The sequence below is a fragment of the Oncorhynchus mykiss genome, chromosome 4 (assembly GCF_013265735.2).
Source record: "Oncorhynchus mykiss isolate Arlee chromosome 4, USDA_OmykA_1.1, whole genome shotgun sequence".
Lineage (NCBI taxonomy): Eukaryota > Metazoa > Chordata > Actinopteri > Salmoniformes > Salmonidae > Oncorhynchus > Oncorhynchus mykiss.
This window is the reverse complement of record NC_048568.1, coordinates 1,176,685-1,198,649: the sequence shown is the minus strand read 5'-3', so window position 1 is coordinate 1,198,649 and position 21,965 is coordinate 1,176,685. Positions and strand designations below refer to the sequence as shown.

The window sequence follows — 21,965 nt, the reverse complement described above, 5'->3', positions numbered from 1 at the left end:
CAGGGAAGATGGTTAAAATTTATGGGAAGATGGATGGAGCCAAATACAGGACCATTCTGGAAGAAAACCTGATGGAGTCTGCAAAAGACCTGAGACTGGGACGGAGATTTGTCTTCCAACAAGACAATGATCCAAAACATAAAGCAAAATCTACAATGGAATGGTTCAAAAATAAACATATCCAGGTGTTAGAATGGCCAAGTCAAAGTCCAGACCTGAATCCAATCGAGAATCTGTGGAAAGAACTGAAAACTGCTGTTCACAAATGCTCTCCATCCAACCTCACTGAGCTCGATCTGTTTTGCAAGGAGGAATGGGAAAAAATGTCAGTCTCTCGATGTGCAAAACTGATAGAGACATACCCCTAGCGACTTACAGCTGTAATCGCAGCAAAAGGTGGTTCTACAAAGTATTAACTTAAGGGGGCTGAATAATTTTGCACGCCCAATTTTTCAGTTTTTGATTTGTTAAAAAATGTTTGAAATATCCAATAAATGTCATTCCACTTCATGATTGTGTCCCACTTGTTGTTGATTCTTCACAAAAAATACAGTTTTATGTCTTTATGTTTGAAGCCTGAAATGTGGCAAAAGGTCGCAAAGTTCAAGGGGGCCGAATACTTTCGCAAGGCACTGTATTCACTTTGTATGTTGTCTACCTCACTTACTTTGGCAATGTTAACACATGTTCCCCATGCCAATAAAGCCCTTGAATTGAAATTGAATTGATATACAGCAGCAGGTAACTTCGATTGTAAACAACATCAAACCACATTCACTGTGCGCACGCCTGTTTGCAAAACTACGTGGAGATATGGGATCAGAGCATGATAATGTTCTATTTATGGATGTAACACTGGAATTTTTATTTATTCAACTAGGTAGGCCAGATTAAAACAAGTTCTCATTTACAACTGTGACCTGGCCAAGATAAAGCAAAGCAGTGCGACAAAAACACTGAGTTACACATGGCATCAACAAACGTACAGTCAATAACAATAGAAACATCTGTATACAGTGTGTGCAAATTAAGTAGGAGGTAAGGCAATAAATAGGCTAATAGTGGCGAAGTAATTACAATTTAGCAATTTACATGCTAAATTGATATATGTGCTGATGAGGATGTGCAAGTGGAAATACTGGTGTGCAAAAGAGCAGAAAAACTAAAACAAATATGGGGATTAGGTAGGTAGTTGGTTGGATGGGCTGTGTACAGCTGCAGCATCGTTGAGCTGCTCTGACAGCTGACGCTAAAAGTTAGTGAGGGAGATATAAGTCTCTAGATACAGTGATTTTTGCAATTTGTTCCAGTCATTGACAGCAGAGAACTGGAAGGAAATGAGGCCAAAGGTGGCGTTGGCTTTGGGGGTGACCAGTGAAATATACCTGCTGGAGAGTGTGCTACGGGTGAGTGTTGCTATGGCGACCAGTAAGCTGAGATAAGGCGGAGCTTTACCTAGCAAAGACTTAGATGACCTGGAGCCAGTGGGTTTGGCAACAAATATTTAGTGAGGGCCAGCCAACGAGAGCATACAGGTCGCAGTGGTGGGTAGTATATGGGGCTTTGGTGACAAAACGGATGGCACTGTGATAGAGTGTTGGAGGCTATTTTGTAAATGACATCGCCGAAGTCGAGGATCGGTAGGATAGTCAGTTTTACGAGGGTATGTTTGGCAGCATGAGTAAAGGAGGCTTTATTGGGAAATAGAAAGCCGATTCTAGATTTAACATTGGATTGGAGATGCTTAATGTGAGTCTGGAAGGAGAGTTTACAGTCTAGCCAGACACCTAGGTATTTGTAGTTGTCCACATATTCTAAGTCAGATCCCGTCCAGAGTAGTGATGCTAGCAAGGGCGGGCGGGTGCGGGCAGCGATCAGTTGAAGAGCATGCATTTCATTTTACGTGTTTTACAGTGTCCCAAATTTGGGGTTGGACCTGGTAGGTTCCTTCATAATTTGTTTGAGATTGAGGGCATCTAGCTTAGATTGTAGGACGGCCGGGGTATTAATCATATCCCAATTTATGTCACCTAGCAGTTCAAACTCTGACGATAGATGGGGGGCAATCAATTCACATATGGTGTCCAGGGCACAGCTGGGAGCTGAGGGGGGTCTATAACAAACGGCAACAGTGAAGGACTTATTTCTGGAGAGATGGATTATTAAAAGTAGAAGCTCGAACTGTTTGGGCATAGACCTAGATAGCCTGCAGAGTTCTGTCATACTATCTCTACAGTATATTGCAATTCCTCCCCCTTTTACATTTTCAGTCAAGACAAATGCTATTGGGGATGGAAATTTCACAATTTTTTGTGGACTTCCAATGCCAGGATTCAGACACGGAATATATGACATCTAGAACATCAGTGTTGGCGGAGTGTGCTCAAGCAGTCAATTAAGCAAACTGTTACATTGCTATGCATATTTGAGAAATTGAACGAACTAAACGTAAGACGCAGGGGAAATACAAAAACATTCTACAGATAAGTGACCGAATCAGTGGATTCAGAGGAAAGAATTTCATGCCCCCATCCCTTGGGTGTGCATGTTTCTAACAGAAAACAGCATCAGTAAGTGTCCCATACGAGTGGTCTTGTCATTAGAGTGTCCACCCTGAGATTGGAAGGTTCAATCCCTGGCCGAGTCATACGAAAGTGGGACCTGGTTCGTTGCCGTTTGGCACTCAGCATTGAGATTGATTGAGGGTAAGGCCCTGCGATAGACTAGTGTCCTGTTCAGGGCGTGTACTTGTACATCAAGCTGCCTGATGCTACAGAAACAGGACAAAGGCTTCTGCTCTATGAGCCCTTCCGGCTCGCACAATCCAAGGCTCGTGCAAGGCTACTTACTTACAAGTGATGACTGCTCACCTCCAACGCTTGGAAGATTACTTTGAGAAATACGCAATCCATTTGACTGTGATCCTGGCTCAGTTGACATGCCGTAAGTTAAATCGAACAGCTGATTTAGCTATCATGTGTCGGATCACTACGGAGGAGTTTTGGTTCCTGATGTCATGGTTCCATTCCACTACCAACCCCTAGCACTTTGAAAGGCTGATCATGGTTCACATCAACACCATCATCCCAGAAACCCTAGATCCACTCCAATTTGCATACCGCCCCAACAGATCCACAGATGACACAATCTCTATTGCACTCCACACTGCCATTTCGCATCTTGACAAAAATAACACCCATGTGAGAATGCTATTCATTGACTACAGCTCAGCGTTCAACACCATAGTGCCCTCAAAGCTCATCACTAAGCTAAAGACCTTGGGACTAAACACCTCCCTCCTCAACTGGATCCTGGACTTCCTGACGGGCCACCCCCAGGTGGTAAGGGTAGGTAACAACACACGGGGGGGGGGGGGGGGGGGGGCGGGGGGGGCCCTCAGAGGTGTGCTCAGTCCCTTCCTGTACTCCCTGTTCACTCATGACTGTATTGTCAGTCACAACTCCAACACCATCATTTAGTTTGCCGACGACACAACAGTGTTAGGCCTGATCACCGACAGGGATGAGACAGCCTATAGGGAGGAGGTCAGAGACCTGGCCGTGTGGTGCCAGGATAACAACCTCTCCCTCAACCCCAAGACAGTCGTGAAGAGGGCACGACAAAGCCTATTCCCCCTCAGGAGACTGAAAAGATTTTGCGTGGGTCCCCAGAGCCTCAAAAAGTTCTACAGCTGCATCACTGCCTGGTATGGCAACAGTTCGGCCTCTGACCGCAAGGCACTATTGCCCAGGGCCAAGCTTCCTGCCATCTTGGACTTGTATACCAGGCAGTGTCAGAGGAATTCCCAAAAAAGTGTCAAAGACTCCAGCCACCCTAGTCATAGAAAGTTCTCTCTGCTACCACACATCAAGCGGTACCGAAGCTCCATGTCTACCCCCAAGCCACAAGACTCCTGAACAGCTAATCAAACGGCTACCCAGAGTACTTGCATTCACCTCCCCCATTGATTTTGTGCACCGCTGCTACTCACTGTTTTTTATCGATGCATAGTCACTTTACCCCTACTTACATGAACAAATTACCTCAACTAACCTGTAACCCTGCACATTGACTCGGTACCTGTATCCCCTGTCTATAGCTTCATTGTTATTTTGTTACATTTGAATTGTTTTTTTACTTTTCTTTTATTTGGTAAATATTTTCTTTACTTTCTTGAACTGCATTGTTGGTTAAGGGCTTGTAATGAAGAAGCATTTCACTGTTGTATTTGACGCATGTGACAATTAAAATTTGATTTGAGTAGGCGACCTTTCTAACTTTGTGGCTGTGGTAACTAGTGACGACCCAGCCAGAGTATTTTAAAGTACAATAAGTTTCCAAACCACAGATGATGAAAATATATCATTTTCTGTGATGGCTTTATGGGACAGCTAATAACTTGCTAACAATTACCCATTTCAATAAGCGAGTACTACTTTAATTGTAATGTTCAATAATACACATTGGCTGTTAGGCAAATTATATTAGGACTTTTGCCTCCTAGTTAAGTTTGTGATGGTAATTGTGATGGTAATGTTTTTTATGATAATTGTTATTATTATTATTATTATTATTATTGTGGCGGTCGCTAGCTACTAGTGGTACTGTATCTTCAACCTAGCCTTAGCTTTTAGCTTGTGAGGACTTATGAGGTGTCTGATTCTCAAACAGCTAGCTGTTCTGCAGTGCAACTTAGCTTGCTATAAAGTTAAAGGATCAAGTTGAGGAAAAAGTAACTAAATATTTTATTAGCAACGAAACAATATATTTATCCTGTCTTAAATGAAAAGGTAATATCTTGCAATCTCCCAAACATAACTGTCCATTCAGTAGTGGCAAGACTCCGTGAAGATGACGTCTAGTGCAATGAAATAGGGCACAATGTGTACAGGGCATAAACAGACCAGCTAGCTTGCACATATTACTGAAATGTAATGGGAAGAAAGCTCTCACAAATGTTGTATATCAAATTAGGTAAAACGTATTCACTTTTAAGATCTTGCACAAAATATACCCTTGTAATAACTAGTCTAAATTCATGGACTTCGATGACAAATACATTTTTTGAGATAACGGGGAAACTCCTATATGAGTGTTATTTTGGAGTGAGCTAAGTAATTACACTACTATTCAAAAGTTCAGTGTCACTTAGAAATGTCCTTGTCCTTGTCCATTAAAATAACATCAAATTTATCAGAAATACAGTGTAATGGAATATCGACATGGGCGTACAGAGGCCCATTATTAGCAACAATCACTCCTGTGTTCCAAATGCCACGTTGTGTTAGCTAATCTACATTTATAATTTTAAAATGCTAATTGATCATTAGAAAGCCCTTTTGCAATTATGTTTCCTCAGCTGAAAACTGTTGTCCTGATTAAAGAAGCAATGAAACTGGCCTTTAGACTAGTTGAATATCTGGAGCATCAGCATTTGTGGGTTTGATTACAGGCACAAAATGGCCAGAAACAAAGCACTTTCTTCTGAAACTCGTCAGTCTATTCTTGTTCTGAGAAATGAAGGCTATTCCATGAGAGAAACTGCCAAGAAACTGAAGATATACTCTACCACCTTCACATAACAGCGCAAACTGGCTCTAACCAGAATAGAAAGAGGAGTGGGAAGCCCCGGTGCACATCTGAGCAAGAGGATAAGTCCTCAATTAGTCTCAACATCAACAGTTGAGGCAACTCCGGGATGCTGGCCTTCTAGGCAGAGTTCCTCTGTCCAGTGTCTGTGTTCTTTTGCTTATCTTAATTTTTTCATTTTATTGGCCAGTCTGAGATTTGTATTTTTCTTTACAACTCTGCATAGAAGGCCAGCATCCCTCTTCACTGTTGACGTTGAGACGTGTTTTTTCGGGTGCTATTTAATGAAGCTTCCAGATGCAAAATACTTGCAATATATACTCGAAGTCAAATATTTAATAAAAACATTGTATTCTTACAACTGTATCATATTTATACAATTGTAACCCCTGACCATTTTCTGTTTATTTTATTTGAGCTACTGAGTTAACGTGCGCTAATGTGATTAGCATGACGTAAGTAACAGCACAATTTTCTAGGACATAGACATGTCAAATATGGGCAAAATGCTTAAATTATCGTTAATCTAACTGCACTGCCCAATTTACAGTAGCTATTACAGTGAAAAAACACCATGTTTGAGGAGAGTACACAACAAAAAACTTGTATCATGGCAACTGGTTTGATACATTAATCTCTGAAGGTAAATAATGTACTTACCTTCAATAGTGTTGCTCTGATTTGTCATACTGAGGGTCCCAGAGATAAAATGTAGCATAGTTTTTTTTTATTAATTCAATTTATATATTCAAACGTAGGAACTGGGTTCTACAGTTTGAACCCCTGCTGTGCTGGACTTTCTCTTATTTTTGTTTGTATTATCTTTTACCAGATCGAATGTGTTATACTCTCCTACATTAATTTCATAATTCCACAAACTTCGGTGTTTCCTTTCAAATGGAATATGCATATCCTTGCTTCAGGTCCTGAGCTACAGTTACATTTGGTATGTCATTTGAGACAAAAATTGAAAAAAGGGGTCTTAAGAGGTTATAACTTTTAAAACTGTTGTCACTGGCAATTCATGTGTAGTGATTTGTACATCTTATTTTGGTTTATTTGCTTTACTTTAATGATATTATGTTTAAGAATAAAATATACTTGTAGTGATGTCCTATGTTTATTTTTTATTGTATTGTAATTAAAAATAATTTAAATAAATCAAATATTAGCTAAAAATCATTATTTTCTAATCTATTTTGGGTTAATCGTTTGTTTCCTCTAAATACTTTATGCATGCTTATGGTGTTATAGCGATTCACTTTTCACACGTTGAAAATGTTTATTTACTCCATTGCTATGGTCACCGGCGGTTGTCGTCCTCGTGTGGAGGCATGAGCCGCTTTGACTATATGTGGTAATTACCAGTTGTGAAGTCGTACATAGTCCGAGTTGAAATTCACATAATAACGAATTGCCCTCGATCAAATCAAAGTTTATTTGTCACTTGCACCGAATACAACAGATGTAGGTAGACCTTACAGTGAAATGCTTACTTACAGGCTCTAACCAATAGTGCGAAAAAAGGTGTGTGTGTGTAGGTAAGTAAAGACATAAAACAACAGTAAAAAGACATTTGAAAATAACAGTAGCAAGGCTCTATACAGTATATGATCCCCGCTCTGCCCATTTCCTGTCTATCTGGAACACTGAGGTATGAACAGTTAGGAAAGCCTCCGCAAATGAAAACAAATAGAGGGCGGGGCGACCCCAACCAGTTCCGTGTGCCGTGGCGAGGAGCTTTTCCAATGATCAGGGTTGTGTTCATTAGGCTTAAGAAACACTCACATGTCCAATAAGAAACATGTTTTTTTTGTGTTGCATGGCCTAATGAACACAACCTAGTTGTCTGACCCAGTTGCCACCTGGCTCAGTAACTGTACCTGTAAAATTCCAGATTGAAAAAAGACACATTTTCTGCTTTCCACTGGCTCACGTTTGTTGGATCATGTGTCATACAAACTGCAAAAGATGAAAAGATTGGAACTAATTAAACCATATGTAGTTAAATTGAAGTTGTTCGTTCTCTGAAGGATGACATCATCCTCTGGAGGATGACATCATCCTCTATGAGGAAATAGCAAGCATATTTAAACAGTCTGTTTGATGTTTGAGGTGCGGGTTTGAAGTGCTTTTTCTCCAATTTATACTTTGGCCACAAATACGAGTACAGGCTGAGTCAACAACATGATTTAGGTATGAGTTAACAGAATGTTAACTTTCAAAAGTAAGATTTTCACTGGACAGTTACTTTAAAACTGCAACATTTTCTCTCAGCCTCATGGCAAAAGTTGTAGAGTAGCAGAAAATTAGCTTTAAAAACAGCAACATATCTCATAGAATATCATTTTAAACTGCAAATGTTTCTCTTCCCCATGGCAAAATGCAAGAAGTTACCCGTTTTATGTTTTTTCAAAATACCCCTCCATATACCCCTGAAAATAGGTATAATAAGTTATGTCAAACTATGTAGAATTGCAGGAAATACTCTTTAAAATGTCAATGAAATTGCCGTTGCACCCGCTCCGTCTCCTGTTCATTCTCCCAAATATCTACTCCACAATTTCGCCCTTGGAGTCCACTGACCTTTTTCTAACTGAGCATCAATGTCGTAGGCATCGTCCGAGGGTTCCACATTGCCTCTCTTGTAGTACTCCTTACAGATGACCAGAGGTAACAGTTTCCCATTCTCCTCAGCGTAACTGATAGGCCCCACAGAGAGGCGCCCCAACTGGCGGTACTGCAGGGAACAGAACACCATTCAAACACAAGTGCATTCTGCTCATTACCAGCTACTGTATGTAATGCTATGTGTATGAGTCATAACTACTAATGAAATGTTGCACCAGCACCTTAAACAAAAAAGGACAATCAGACTCATAAAACAGTAAAAGGTGGCCTGGCTGGTCTAGCAGTAATGTCGCAGCCTGCAGCACACATCTGAGCTCAGAAAATCTGAGCTGCTGCCCTTTGACACAACCTCTGTTTTTCCCCACTGTCACCCTATATCTCTAAAATAAAATATTTGTTTTAAGAGTGAAATGCTTATGTGTGCAGCATTAGGCTATAACCATGACTCTGCAATATTGATAACCCAGGGGAAAATTGCCTGATGAGTGGCAGAGACCAATTTACTCGGCAAAAATACAGGAATGATGATGAAACCGATGATAGGCAAGGGAGAAAGCGGCAGTAAGAAAGAGATTTGGGTTAGAGTAAAAGAGAAGGACAGTCAGGAGACTTGTTTAGATACTAGATCTGTACTCCTACTCTGAGATGCTTTATTATGAATATGGGCCCTGGAGACTTGCCTGATCCAGCACATAGAACAGACTGTCATAGACGGCTTGTTGGGAGTAAAGAGCTACACTGTAATCTTCCTCATCAACTCCACTATAGTCCTTGAGGAACAGGTTCTTGAAGGTCATAGCATTCTCCTCCTTGTAGGCAACCACAAGCTGGTTGTTCAGTCCAAACAAGATAAGCTTGGTGGGAGAAGAAATACACAATTTAAAGGGATAGTATGACGCAAAACACATCCGTTTTTTGCTCTGTACTGAAAAGTGCTTTATCATGAAAACTTGATTGCTGACATGCACAATTTTTGGGAATCGTATCAACAATGAAGTGATGAACAAATTACTAAAACTAAAACTAATTTGGGCATTTGCCTTTCATATCACAACCATATCAAATTGTTATGTCACCAAATCAGTGTAAATTCAACTAATGATTTGTGAGAGTAAAAAAAATCCATAAGGGTTGATAGCATTCTTAAGCCTTGGTGCCAGTCTGTTATTTTATGCTCTACCGCCAACTCCTTATGCCATGCCAAACCAATTCCACAAGACAGCGAGCAGAAACAGACTGATAGCCAGAATAGCTATTCTTAGCAATTACCTTCGATAATTCCTAAAAAGAGAGAAACAGTTCTAATGATACACTTCTCAGACTATACCTGTGATGTGATCATGACGATTTTCAGGATCTGCACCCCCAGTTTCCATGGTAACTGGCGTCTGGCCCTGTATTTCTCACAAGGGCTCATGAAGTAGTATTTTAGATCATCGCGAAGAATTTCCTCCTTGATTATGCCTTGGCTCATTGTGGAACTAAAAGAAACAACCCAATACTCATTATTATTAGGCTAAATAGGTCTTAAATATTATTATAGAAACTAAAATGATTGGGAACAACTTGAGGTAAAAACTATCAACTTGAACTCAAATGAATATGATTGAGCTATATGACATCTTTTGGCCAATAAAATTACTTACAGGAATACAAGATAAAACATATAATCTCTTTTGACAAGTTCCTTTAAGTGTTTCCCAATAGCCGTGTTGTCCCATTTGAAAAGGGGAAGGACACAGGAGTTCAAATTGAAAGAGAAGTAACAGTTTTAATAGGCAATTTCAGTCAGTTTAGAAAAAAGGCTATTTTCCACCAGATGTGTTTCCATAAATGCAAAAATAAATGTACTACATGTAGCACTCCCTGTACCGAACACTCCTTGTACTGACCAGTGACTGCATTCATGTGGGGAAAAGTCCAAGGTTAACTCACTGCACTGAAAATATTTGTACTAGTGTTGACTAGTATGAAGCTTTCGTTGTGACAATGTGAGGTGTTTTGTAAGTCATTTCAGCATATTGTTTTGGAGTTGTACAGTGTAATTTTACAGCTAAGACATACATTCACTGCACTTAAGTTGAATGACATTTTCTACCAACATCATGTTAGGCTTGTTGATTTTGAGAGTTCTTGAATGTCTCAACCCTTATTAAAAGTTAAAAACTACTCACCCAAGCGGCCCAACTGACTCACTCCCGTCATGATACTGGACTAACAATTCCATAATGATAAGATATGATTGATTTGTTAATTATCATATCACAGAGCAGCATAATAGAAGTTACAATGTGTCACTCACATGAATCACTGCTGGTGGACTACACACAGGCATCAGATATCCAATCCAAAGTTGAATTCAGCTTGTTGATACTGTAGTGTAATGTACTGTGATTTGCCAAGTACCTCAACTCCTCCACAGAGTTGAGCGCAGACTAGAGTTAATCACATACCAATGACTGACTCATTGGTGTTGTAAGATTGGCAAATCAGCGAATGGTCATGTGACAATTCAATCTCAACAAGGAAACAGTCGGTAGTCGTATTTGATTAACATTTTATTAAAAAGTATGGATTTCACCAAACAAAGAAAGGCATGCAGAGGAAAAACAGATACAGTGCCTTGCGAAAGTATTCGGCCCCCTTGAACTTTGCGACCTTTTGCCACATTTCAGGCTTCAAACATAAAGATATAAAACTGCATTTGTTTGTGAAGAATCAACAACAAGTGGGACACAATCATGAAGTGCAACGACATTTATGGATATTTCAAACTTTTTTAACAAATCAAAAACAGAAAAATTGAGCGTGCAAAATTATTCAGCCCCTTTACTTTCAGTGCAGCAAACTCTCTCCAGAAGTTCAGTGAGGATCTCTGAATGATCCAATGTTGACCTAAATGACTAATGAGGATAAATACAATCCACCTGTGTGTAATCAAGTCTCCGTATAAATGCACCTGCACTGTGATAGTCTCAGAGGTCCGTTAAAAGCGCAGAGAGCATCATGAAGAACAAGGAACACACCAGGCAGGTCCGAGATACTGTTGTGAAGAAGTTTAAAGCCGGATTTGGATACAAAAAGATTTCCCAAACTTTAAACATCCCAAGGAGCACTGCGCAAGCGATAATATTGAAATGGAAGGAGTACCAGACCACTGCAAATCTACCAAGACCTGGCCGTCCCTCTAAACTTTCAGCTCATACAAGGAGAAGACTGATCAGAGATGCAGCCAAGAGGCCCATGATCACTCTGGATGAACTGCAGAGATCTACAGCTGAGGTGGGAGACTCTGTCCATAGGACAACAATCAGTCGTATATTGCACAAATCTGGTCTTTATGGAAGAGTGGCAAGAAGAAAGCCATTTCTTAAAGATATCCATAAAAAGTGTTGTTTAAAGTTTGCCACAAGCCACCTGGGAGACACACCAAACATGTGGAAGAAGGTGCTCTGGTCAGATGAAACCAAAATTGAACTTTTTGGCAACAATGCAAAACGTTATGTTTGGCGTAAAAAAAAGTTTGTGGAATGTCAAAATGGAATTATATTAGACATTTGTATAAATTAACTAAAAATGAAAAGCTGAAATGTAGTCAATCCCTTTCTCATGGTAAGCAAAAATAAGTTCAGGAGTAAAAATGTGCCGAACAGGAAACATAATAAGTTGCATGGAGTCACTCTGTGGAAGAATAGTCTTTAACATGTTTTTTTAATGACTACCTCAAACATTAATTACCTGTAAGCTCCCTCAGTGGGGCAGTGAATTTAAAACAGATTCAACCACGAAGACCAGGGAGGTTTTCTAAATGCCTCACAAAGGGCATTTATTGGTAGATGACATTGAATATCCATTTCAGCATGGTGAAGTTATTAATTACACTTTTGATGGTATCAAGTCACAAGGTGAGACCCAGATGCAGACACAGGAGGCAGAAGGTTGGAATCTTACAATGTTTAATAATCCAAAGGGGTAGGCAAGAGAATGGTCGTAGACAGGCAAGAAGGTCAAAACCAAATCAGAGGCCAGGAGGTACAGAGTGGCAGACAGGCAGGTGGGTCCAGAGTCCAGAAAGAGGCAAGGGTAAAAACCAGGAGGACTACAAAAAGTAGAATAGCAAAAGGGGTAAGGGAAAAGCAAGCTGGTTGACTTGACATACAAGAGAAACTGGCATAGAGAGACAGGAAACACAGGGATAAAGACACTGGGGAAAATAAGCGACACATAGAGGGGGTGGAGACAATCACAGGAACAGGTGAAACAGATCAGGGTGTGACAGATAGTGTAATAATACACCCAGTCACTACAAAGATACAGGCGTCTTTCCTAACTCAGTTGCCGGAGAGGAAGGAAATTGCTCAGGGATTTAGTGTTTAATGGCTGTGATATGGGAAAACTGTATAGAAGAAAAATATTTCAAACTTGCATCCTGGTTGCAACAAGGCACTAACGTAATACTGCAACAAATGTGGCAAAGCAATATACTTTGTCCTGAATACAAAGTGTTATGTTTGGGTCAAATCCAATACATTACTGAGTACCAATCTCCATATTTCCAAGTATAGCGGTGGCTGCATCATGTTATGGGTATGCTTGTAATTGTTAACTTGTTACGACTAGACGTTCCGCTAGCTTAACCCCTCGACAACATCCGGTGAAATGACAGAGCGCCAAATTCAAATTACTATAAATATTAAACTTTCATGAAATCACACATGCAATACACCAAAGTAAAGCTACACTTGTTGTTAATCCAGCCAACGTGTCAGATTTCAAAAGGGCTTTACGGCGAAAGAAAACCATGCGATTATCTGAGGATAGCACCCCACCAAACAAACACATGACATTCATATTTTAATCCGCCGGGCGCGACACAAAACGCAGACATCATCTTTTGTTGGCACTCCAATATTTCCCATACACATCACAAATGGTCCTTTTGTTTGATTAATTCCGTCGTTATATCTCCAAAATGTCCATTTATTTGGCACTTTTGACCCATAAAAACAGCGGTTCCAACTTGCACAACAGGACTAGAAAATATCTAATAAATTACCTGTAATCTTTGTCCAAACAATTTTAGGTATTTTTTAATGTAAATAATCATACACATTTAAGACAGGATAAACTGCGTTCAATAGTGGATAAAAACAAAGTGGAGTGAGCTTTTAGGTCACACGCCTCTAACAAAAAGTACACTTCTGTCACTCCCTGACCGTAGAGAGCTTTTCATGTCTCTATTTTGGTTTGGTAGGGTGTGATTTGGTTGGGCATTCTATGTCCTTTTCCTATGTTTTGTATTTCTTTGTTTTGGCCGGGTATGGTTCTCAATCAGGGACAGCTGTCTATCGTTGTCTCTGATTGGGAACCATACTTAGGTAGCTTTTTCCCACAGTGGTTTTGTGGGTGGTTATTTTCTGTTTAGTGTTTGCACCTTTCAGGGCAGTTTTTGTTTCATGTATTCTCTTGTTATTTTGTATTAGTGTTCAGTTAAATAAAAAAACATGAACACTTACCACGCTGCACTTTGGTCCAACTACTCTTCCTCATCTGATGACGAAAACCATTACAGAACCACCCACCACAAACGGACCAAGCAGCGTGGTAACAGGGAGCAGAGGGTTCATGACTACTGGACATGGGAGGAGATATTGGACGGACAGGGACCCTGGAGACAGGCTGGGGAATATCGCCGCCCGCAAGAAGAACTGGAGGCAGCTAAAGCTGAGAGGCGGTGATATGAGGAAACGCAGGCATGAGAGCCAGCCCCCCAAAAATGTTTTGGGGGGAGCACACGGGGAGATTGGCGGAGTCAGGCGAGAGACCTGAGCCAAATCACTGTGCTTTCCGGAAGCAGCGTGGTACTGGTCAGGCACCGTGTTATGCAGTGAAGCGCACGGTGTCTCAAGTGCGCGCTCATAGCCCGGAGCGCTACATGCTAGTCCCCCGCAAGTGCTATGCGAGAGTGGCCATCCAGACAGGGCAGATTGTGCTAGCTCAGCGCGTTTGGTCTCCGGTGCGCCGTTTCAGCCCAGGGTATCCTGCGCCGGCTCTGCATACTGTGTCTCCGGGGCGCTGGGAGGGTTCAGTTCACCCTATGCCTGTGCTTAGCCTGTGCCGTGCGAAAGTGGGCATTGAGCCAAATGGAGAGGTAAGCACCAGATCTGCAGTGCTCCCCCACAGCCCGGTTCGACCTGTGCCTGCACTCTGGAGGGGCCGGGCTAAAGTGGGCATTCAGCCTGGAGGAGTGGTGCCAAGGCTGCGCACCAGAGCTCCAGTGCTCCTCCACAGCCCGGTTCATCCGGTGCCTCCTCCACACACCAGGCCTCCTGTAGGTCTCCCCAGCCTGGTGGGCCCTGGGGCAGCCCCACACACCAGGCTGTCTCTGCGTCTCCTCCCTCCAGAGTCGCCCTCCATTCCGGAGACGCCAGTGTCGTCCGTCAGTCAGGAGCGTCCCGAGGCGCCCTTCAGTCCGGAGCATCCAGAGGTGCCCTTCAGTCCGGAGCATGCAGAGGCGCCCTTCAGTCCAGAGGCGCCCTTCAGTCCAGAGGCGCCCTTCAGTCCAGAGGCGCCCTTCAGTCCAGAGGTGCCCTTCAGTCCAGAGGTGCCCTTTGGTCCGGAGCTTCCAGCAGCGTCCTCCAGTCCGGGGCTCTCTATGAGGGTCCCCAGTCCGGGGTCAGCGGCGTGAGTCCACGCTCAAGAGGCGCCACCTAAGTGGGCCGAGCCAGAGGTGGAGCGGGGTCTACGTCCCTCACCAGAGCCGCCACCGCTGAGAAATGCCCACCCAGACCCTCCCCTATAGGTTCAGGTTTTGCGGCCGGAGTCCGTACCTTTTTATGTCACTATTTTGGTTTGGTCAGGGTTTGATTTGGGTGGGAATTCTGTGTCCTTTTTCTATGTTTTGTATTTCTTTGCTTTGGCCGGGTATGGTTCTCAAACAGGGACAGCTGTAGACATACTTAGGTAGCTTTTTCCCACAGGGGTTTTGTGGGTGGTTATATTCTGTTTAGTGTTTGCACTTTTCAGGACTGTTTCGGTTTCATGTATTCTCTTGTTATTTTGTATTAGTGTTCAGTTCAATAAAAAAACATGAAAATACACCACGCTGCACTTTGGTCCGACCACTCTTCCCCATCCGATGACGAAAACCATTACAACTTCACGCGACCTTCATTCTGAAATTCCCTACTTCTTCATTTCTCAAAGGGAAAACATCAACCAATTTCTAAAGACTGTTGACATCCAGTGGAAGTGATAGGAACTTCAAGCAAGTGCCACAGAACTCTAGATTCCCATAGAAATCTCATTGAAAAGAGAGTGACCTCAATTTTTTTGCCTGGATGGATTTTTCTCAAGTTTTCGCCTGACATATCAGTTATGTTATACTCAGACATTATTCAAACAGTTTAGAAACTTTAGTGTTAGCTTCTGGGTCTGAGTAGCTGGCAGTTTACTTTGGGCCCGCGAGCATCATCCAGATGTGAAAATACTGCCCTCTAGCTGAAAGAGGTTGTTAAGGACTGGGGAGTTTTTCCAGGATAACAAATAAATGGAATGGGGCTAAGCACGGGAAAAATCCTAGTGGACAACCTGGTTGTCGGCTTTCCACCAGACACTGGGAGATGAAGTCACCTTTCACCAGGACAATCATCTAAAACAAGGCTAAATACTCTCGGTACACAGTTGCATACCAAGATGACATTGAATGTTCCTGAGTGGCCTCGTTACAGTTTTGACTTAAATTGGCTTAAATCTATGGCACGACTTGAAAATGACTGACCAACTTGAGATTTAAGAATTTCAAAAACAATATTGTGCAAATATTGTACAATCCAGGTGTGCAAAGCTTTTAGAGACTTACCCAGAAAGACTCACAGTTGTAATCTGTTAGGCGGAGCGGCACAGGGGAATCCAAGAGCAGACTCAGAGGAAACAGGGATGAATGAACCAAGATATTTATTGTAACACAGGGTTGGAGTGAGCTGGGTAGAACCGGGTAAACAGGTCCAGAGGGGAATCCAAAGTAGTGGTGGTGAGCTAAATCCAGAACAGGGTAATAGGGTGTTGTGGAACCGGAGACAGGCGCCAGAGACAGAGCGGTAAAACTGCAATGAGAGGATAAACAGCATCAGACAGGGAAACAGGCACAGCAGCATAACAGGATCTTGAATAATCATAAATAGCTAGAAGCATGACCTGACTGAGCAGAGATTATGATCTGGCAGAGTGGAAGCGGCAGGACTGAGTATTTGTAGAGGTCTTGATTATGGAATGAGTTGCAGCTGGTAGGGATCTGCTCTGACTCCAGCACACCTGTCTCCAACCGCACAATCACACAGAGAGGGAGAGGGAGAGAGAGGGAGAGAGAGAGAGAGAGAGAGAGAGAGAGAGAGAGAGAGAGAGAGAGACAGAGAGAGAGAGAGAGAGAGAGAGAGAGAGAGAGAGAGAGAGTGTGTACTTGAGGAGTACACTGCAGATCAAGAAGAAACCGGATGAGCAAAAGAGGGCGTAGCAGGAGCAGATGTGACAGTACACCCCCCTCTACGGTTGCCACCTGGCGCACGACCAGCTTGTCTGGGTGTGAGGTATGAAAATCCTGTAAGAGGGAGGGATCCAGAATGTGATCACGGGGAACCCAGCAGCGCTCCTCAGGTCCATATCCCTCCCAGTCCACCAGATACTGCCAACCATGACGGCGCACATCCAAAAGCCGCTGGATGGCGTAGGCAGGATGGTCGTCAATGAGCAGCTGCAGGAGGGGACAGGGGACTGGAGCAGACTGGTTTAATTAAGGACACATGGACGGTGGGGTGGATTTTGAGAGAGTCTGGGAGTTTCAGATGTACCGCAGAGGGGTTTATGACACAATCAATCTCAAAGGGACCAATGGATCGGGACGCTAGTTTTCTGGAAACCACTTTCAAGAGCAAGTCCTTAGATGAAAGCCATACCTTTTGGCCTGGAGTGTAGACTGGGGTTGATGCACATTGACGGTTAGCTTGGAATTGGGTCCTGGCGGAGGCACGAAGAGCAGCCTGGGCCCTCCTCAAGGTGCGATGCCAACAGTTCATGTGGTCCTGAACTGAGGGCACTGCTACCTCAACCTCTTGGGCAGGGATCAAGGGATGTTGGTAACCCAGAGCACACTCAAAGGGTGACATACCTGATGAGGCATTGATGAGGGTGTTGTGGGCATATTCCACCCAGGGTAGCTGGGCTCTCCAGGTGGAAGGGTTAGCCGAAGTCACACAGTTTGGTCTTTCCATTGGTCTGGCTAACATTAATACCAAGTGCTGTGCAGAAGGCTCTCCATACCTGGGATGTGAACTGGGGTCCTCCTAATGATGTCAATAGGGATGCCATGCAGCCGCAACACATGGGATACCAGCAGGTCCACAGTCTCCCAGGAGGAAGGAAGCATGGAGAGGGGAATGAAGTGTGCCGCTTTGAAGAAAAAAAAAAAAGAAAAACATTTGTGAGGATGACTGAGTTACCCTTCAATGGGGGAAGGCCAGTGACAAAGTCCAGAGCTATGTGTGACCAGGGGCGACTGGGTATGGGAAGAGGGCGAAGCAGACCGGATGTAGGTTTGGTGGAGGTTTTGTTCCGGGCACAGACCGAGCAGAATGAGATTCATTCCTGAGTGTCTTTCCCCATGGTGGATGACCAAAATCGCTGACGCAGGAAGGCAACAGTCTGGTTCATGCCAGGGTGACAGGTGTCTGACGAACACAGGACTCAATATCCCAGGAGACAGCAGCAACGATGCAGGAGGATGGCATAATGGTTTCTGGCTCGGAACCTGTGTTGTCTGCGGTGAACTGACGAGAGAGTGCGTCAGGCTTGGTATTCTTAGATCCGGGGCGATATGTGAGGGTGAAGTTGAATCTTCCGCAAAACAATGCAAACCTGGCCTACCGAGAGTTCAGACGTTTGGCGGTCTGGCTGTAGGCTAGATTTTTTGTGATCCGGCCACACAATGAAGGGAAGGACCGAACCCTCTAACCTGTGAGGACACTCCTCAAGAGCCAGCTTAACAACCAGGAGTTCCCGGTTACCTATGTCAAAATGTCTCTCTGCAGGTGAGAGCTTGCGGGACAAGGCACAAGGATGGAGCTTCTGATCCGAGGGAGGACGTTGAGACAGGTTTCATCTGCACCAGTGTCGGAAGCGTCCACTTCAAGAACGAACTGGAATTCTGGATCTGGATGGGTAAGGATTGGAGCGGAAGTGAAGCGGTGCTTAAGTTCCCGGAACGCTGCCTCAGGGGACCAGTGGAATGGAGTGGAGGTGAGTGGTGAGAGGAGCTGCCAAACGACTGTAGTCACAGATGAAACATCTATAAATTTGGCAAACCCCAGGAAACGCTGTTGCTGCTTCAGATTTGCGGGCCCAGGCCACTCTGTGACTGCTCTAACCTTGGCAGGGTCCATCCGTAGCTGTCCTTGAGCAGTGATGTAACCCAAGAAGGACACAGGAAACATGACCCTCACATTTCTCAGCCTTATCAAACAGCTTATTCTCCAACAGCCTTTGGAGAACGTGTTGCTTGTGCGCCTCAAGGTCCTTCGAAAAAATGAGAATGTCATCCACATAGACAAAAACCAAACTCCCAATGACATCCCTCAGGACATCATTAACCAGGCCCTGAAAAACAGCAGTGGCATTAGTGAGACCAAAAGGCATGACCAAATACTCAAAATGTCCAAGTGGTGTGTTGAACGTCACTTTCCACTTGTCCCCCTCTGATGCAAACAGGGTGGTAGGCATTCCAGAGGTCAAGTTTAGTAAACACTGTGGCACCATGGAGGGAGGCAAAAGCAGCACTGATGAGTGGCAAGGGATACTTGTTCCTGACAGTGATACTATTCAACCCACGGAAGTCTATGCATGTCCTCAGTGACAAATCCTTTTTCTTGACAAAGAAAAACCCAGCTCCCACTGGAGAGGAAGAAGGCCTGATATGTCCGACAGTCAGAGATTCCTGGATGTATTCCTCCATAGCCTCTTGCTCGGGTCGAGAGAGGTTATACAACCTACTACTAGGGAGAAGAGCTCCAGGCTGCAGCTTGATAGCGCAGTCGTACGGCAGAGGTGGGGTGCTTACTAAATATAGGAGCTAAAATGTACTTCAAGTAGTTACCCTCCCGGTGGACCAGTCAATCTGTGGGTTGTGTAGCTTTAACCATGGATGACATAGAACTAGGGGAGAGTAGGACAGTCGATTATGTGGAAACTGATCTTTTCCTGGTGATTTCCAGAGAGATGCAGGATAACAGGAACAATTCTCTCAAAAACACGAAAGAGTAGCTTTCCATTGATAGTGTTGGCATCGAGAGGTGAATCGAAAGAAACAGTGTCCAGACCCAACTGGTTAATGACCACTCGGTCCAGGAAGCTCTCGTCGGCCCCTGAATCGATGAGAGCAGACAGAGGAAAAGCCTCAAGCAGGGGTCTGGGAGATGAACAGACGATTTGGTTCAACAGTATATCCCCCATTACTGCTGAGCCCCCTCTTTGCTGGACACAGGGAACAAGTGGAGACCAGGTGACCAACCTGGCCACAATATAAACAGCTCGTAGTACCAATACACCGCTGCCTCTCCTCTGGAGATAGACGGGTCCGGCTGAGCTGCATGGGTTCAGGATAAGAACATGCCTGGAGATGTGATGCAGTCGGAGAAGGAGAAAAAGGCACTGAAGCAGATGTTATGGGCCATGCAACCCTACCTCCCCTCTCCCTCCGACGATCACAGAGATGGTGGTCAATGCGGATAGTGAGAGAAATGAGTTCGTCAAGTCCATCAGGCTCCTCTCTGGACACCAAATTGTCTTTGGGGGTCTCAGTGAGTGCGTTCCGGAATGCTCCTTGAAGGACCTCCTCATTCCAGCTGCTCTCTGCGTCGAGGGTGCGGAACTCACATGCTATTTCAGCCATACTCTGGGAGCCTTGATGAAGGGACAGAAGTCGTTTAACGGCATCCTTCCCACAGACCGGGTGGTCGAAGACCTTCCTCATCTCTTCTGTGAATCTACCGTAGGAGAAGCAGATAGGTGACTGAATCTTGGCTCGTTCACTAGCACAGAGTAGGGCTGTTGCTCAAATACTAGTGAGCATTGCACAAGAAAGGCTCTGCAAGTGCCAAGATTACCATTGTAGCGCTTGGGAGTTCGAACAAAAGGGACAAAAGTAATTATACATGTGGAATGACCGCCATCAAGCTGATTTGTAATTACATATCCACTTGTGTAATAACCTATAGCACTAAACCTCTATTACAGTGTAATCACATAGTATGTATATAGTAATTACATGTAACTACTGTGCTATAAATACATGTATTACTGTTTAGTATTATTATTTGAAGGACACTTAAGGTTAAGTGTTACCAATGTGGTAAATGTGATAACATGTAATTGATTTAGTTTTTAAAAAATGCAACAACATGTGTATATGTATGTAAACTTCTGACTTCAACTGTAAATTAAATTATACAAACCCCTCCCGATTGTAATGCAACAAAATAGGAAAAATGCCAAGGGGGGTGAATACTTTCGCAAGCCACTGTATGTACTGTATGTCTGTCGGATGACAGTGTGTTCCAGACATGGATGCTCTCAAAGAGAAAGCAGTTTGACTAATGCTTGTGGATCTGCTGCCATGTGTTTGGGTTTTCTGTTTGACTAAAGTACTAAGTGGATGTGGAAGCCAGGCCATTTAGGATCTTGAATACAAGACATGCCTCTGTGTATTGCACAAGATTTTCCCAACTCAGGAACTCATGCTTTCTGAGGATGTAACAGTAATGATGGCGATTTGTCTTTCTATCAAGCACTTTGAGAGCCTGTTTGTAGACAGACTGAATGGGTTTTAATGGTGTACAGCAAGCTTGGGCACAACTAGTCAAGCAGTATGTTAAGTGGGGGAGTATCATAGCATTGAAGTACAGTTTTGCTGCCTCTGTAGTCAAACAATTTTGTATGTATCGGAAATTAGCCAGGTTGATTTTGGTTATTTGAGATACCTTTTTCACTTTCTTTTTAAAAGAGACGTTGGAATCAAGTATGATGCCAAGGTGCTTACATTTGATACCAACTGGATCTTCTCCCCTGACACATAGACATCTGGCTTAGTAGCATAAGTTGCCCTATTTGTGACTAACATGCAGACAGTTTTTTCACACAGCCACTTGGCAACATGGACCATTGTAGTAGTGACTTATTGTGCAACTTGTTGTTTGCGCTTTGCATGCACATAAATCACTGTATCATCTGCATACATTTGAACTTCAGACCCAGTACAAACAGACAGACAGATCATTAATGTACAGGCTGAACAGCAGGGGCCCCAGGATGGACCCTTGGGGCATGCCTACATCAAAGCTGTGAGTGGGCGACATCTCATTGCTCACTCTGACCCTGGGTTCTGCTTTCAAGGTATGATTTCATCCATCTCAAGACATCGGGGGAAAAGTTTAATTTGGACAGTTTTGTGATGAGAACCTCATGGTTAACAGTATCAAATAATTTCCTTAGGTCTAGAAACACATCCCCAACAATGCCCCCTTTGTCAATCTTGGACTTCACATTTTCCAAAGAAAGCATTTGGCAGTTTCTGTGAAGGGGCTGTTGTTGAAGTGGGCAATCAGTTGCTCTGCTAAACACTTTTCAGCAACCTTCAACACCACAGGTATATACTAATGGGTCTGTAGTTACTCACAAAGATCTGCGTTATTCCAGACTAT

At 43.4% G+C, this 21,965-nt stretch overlaps 1 protein-coding gene across 2 annotated transcripts in view; it reads right to left on the bottom strand.

The window, feature by feature from the left end:
• mcoln2 (mucolipin 2) overlaps positions 1-10,676 on the bottom strand; it is a 73,993-nt gene extending 63,317 nt beyond the window's left edge. The window contains exons 1-5 of one of the 2 annotated variants that reach the window (XM_021599969.2): positions 10,523-10,676; positions 9,548-9,701; positions 8,901-9,074; positions 8,176-8,329; positions 7,473-7,551 (exon numbers count right to left, since the gene is read on the bottom strand). In XM_021599969.2, coding sequence (XP_021455644.1) covers positions 7,473-7,551; positions 8,176-8,329; positions 8,901-9,074; positions 9,548-9,694 — 554 coding nt within the window. In that variant the 5' untranslated portion in view covers positions 9,695-9,701; positions 10,523-10,676. Of the gene's footprint in view, positions 1-7,472; positions 7,552-8,175; positions 8,330-8,900; positions 9,075-9,547; positions 9,702-10,394 lie in introns of both variants that reach the window. The other variant, XM_021599967.2, reaches the window with a different exon arrangement.
• Positions 10,677-21,965: the final 11,289 nt, after the last annotated feature.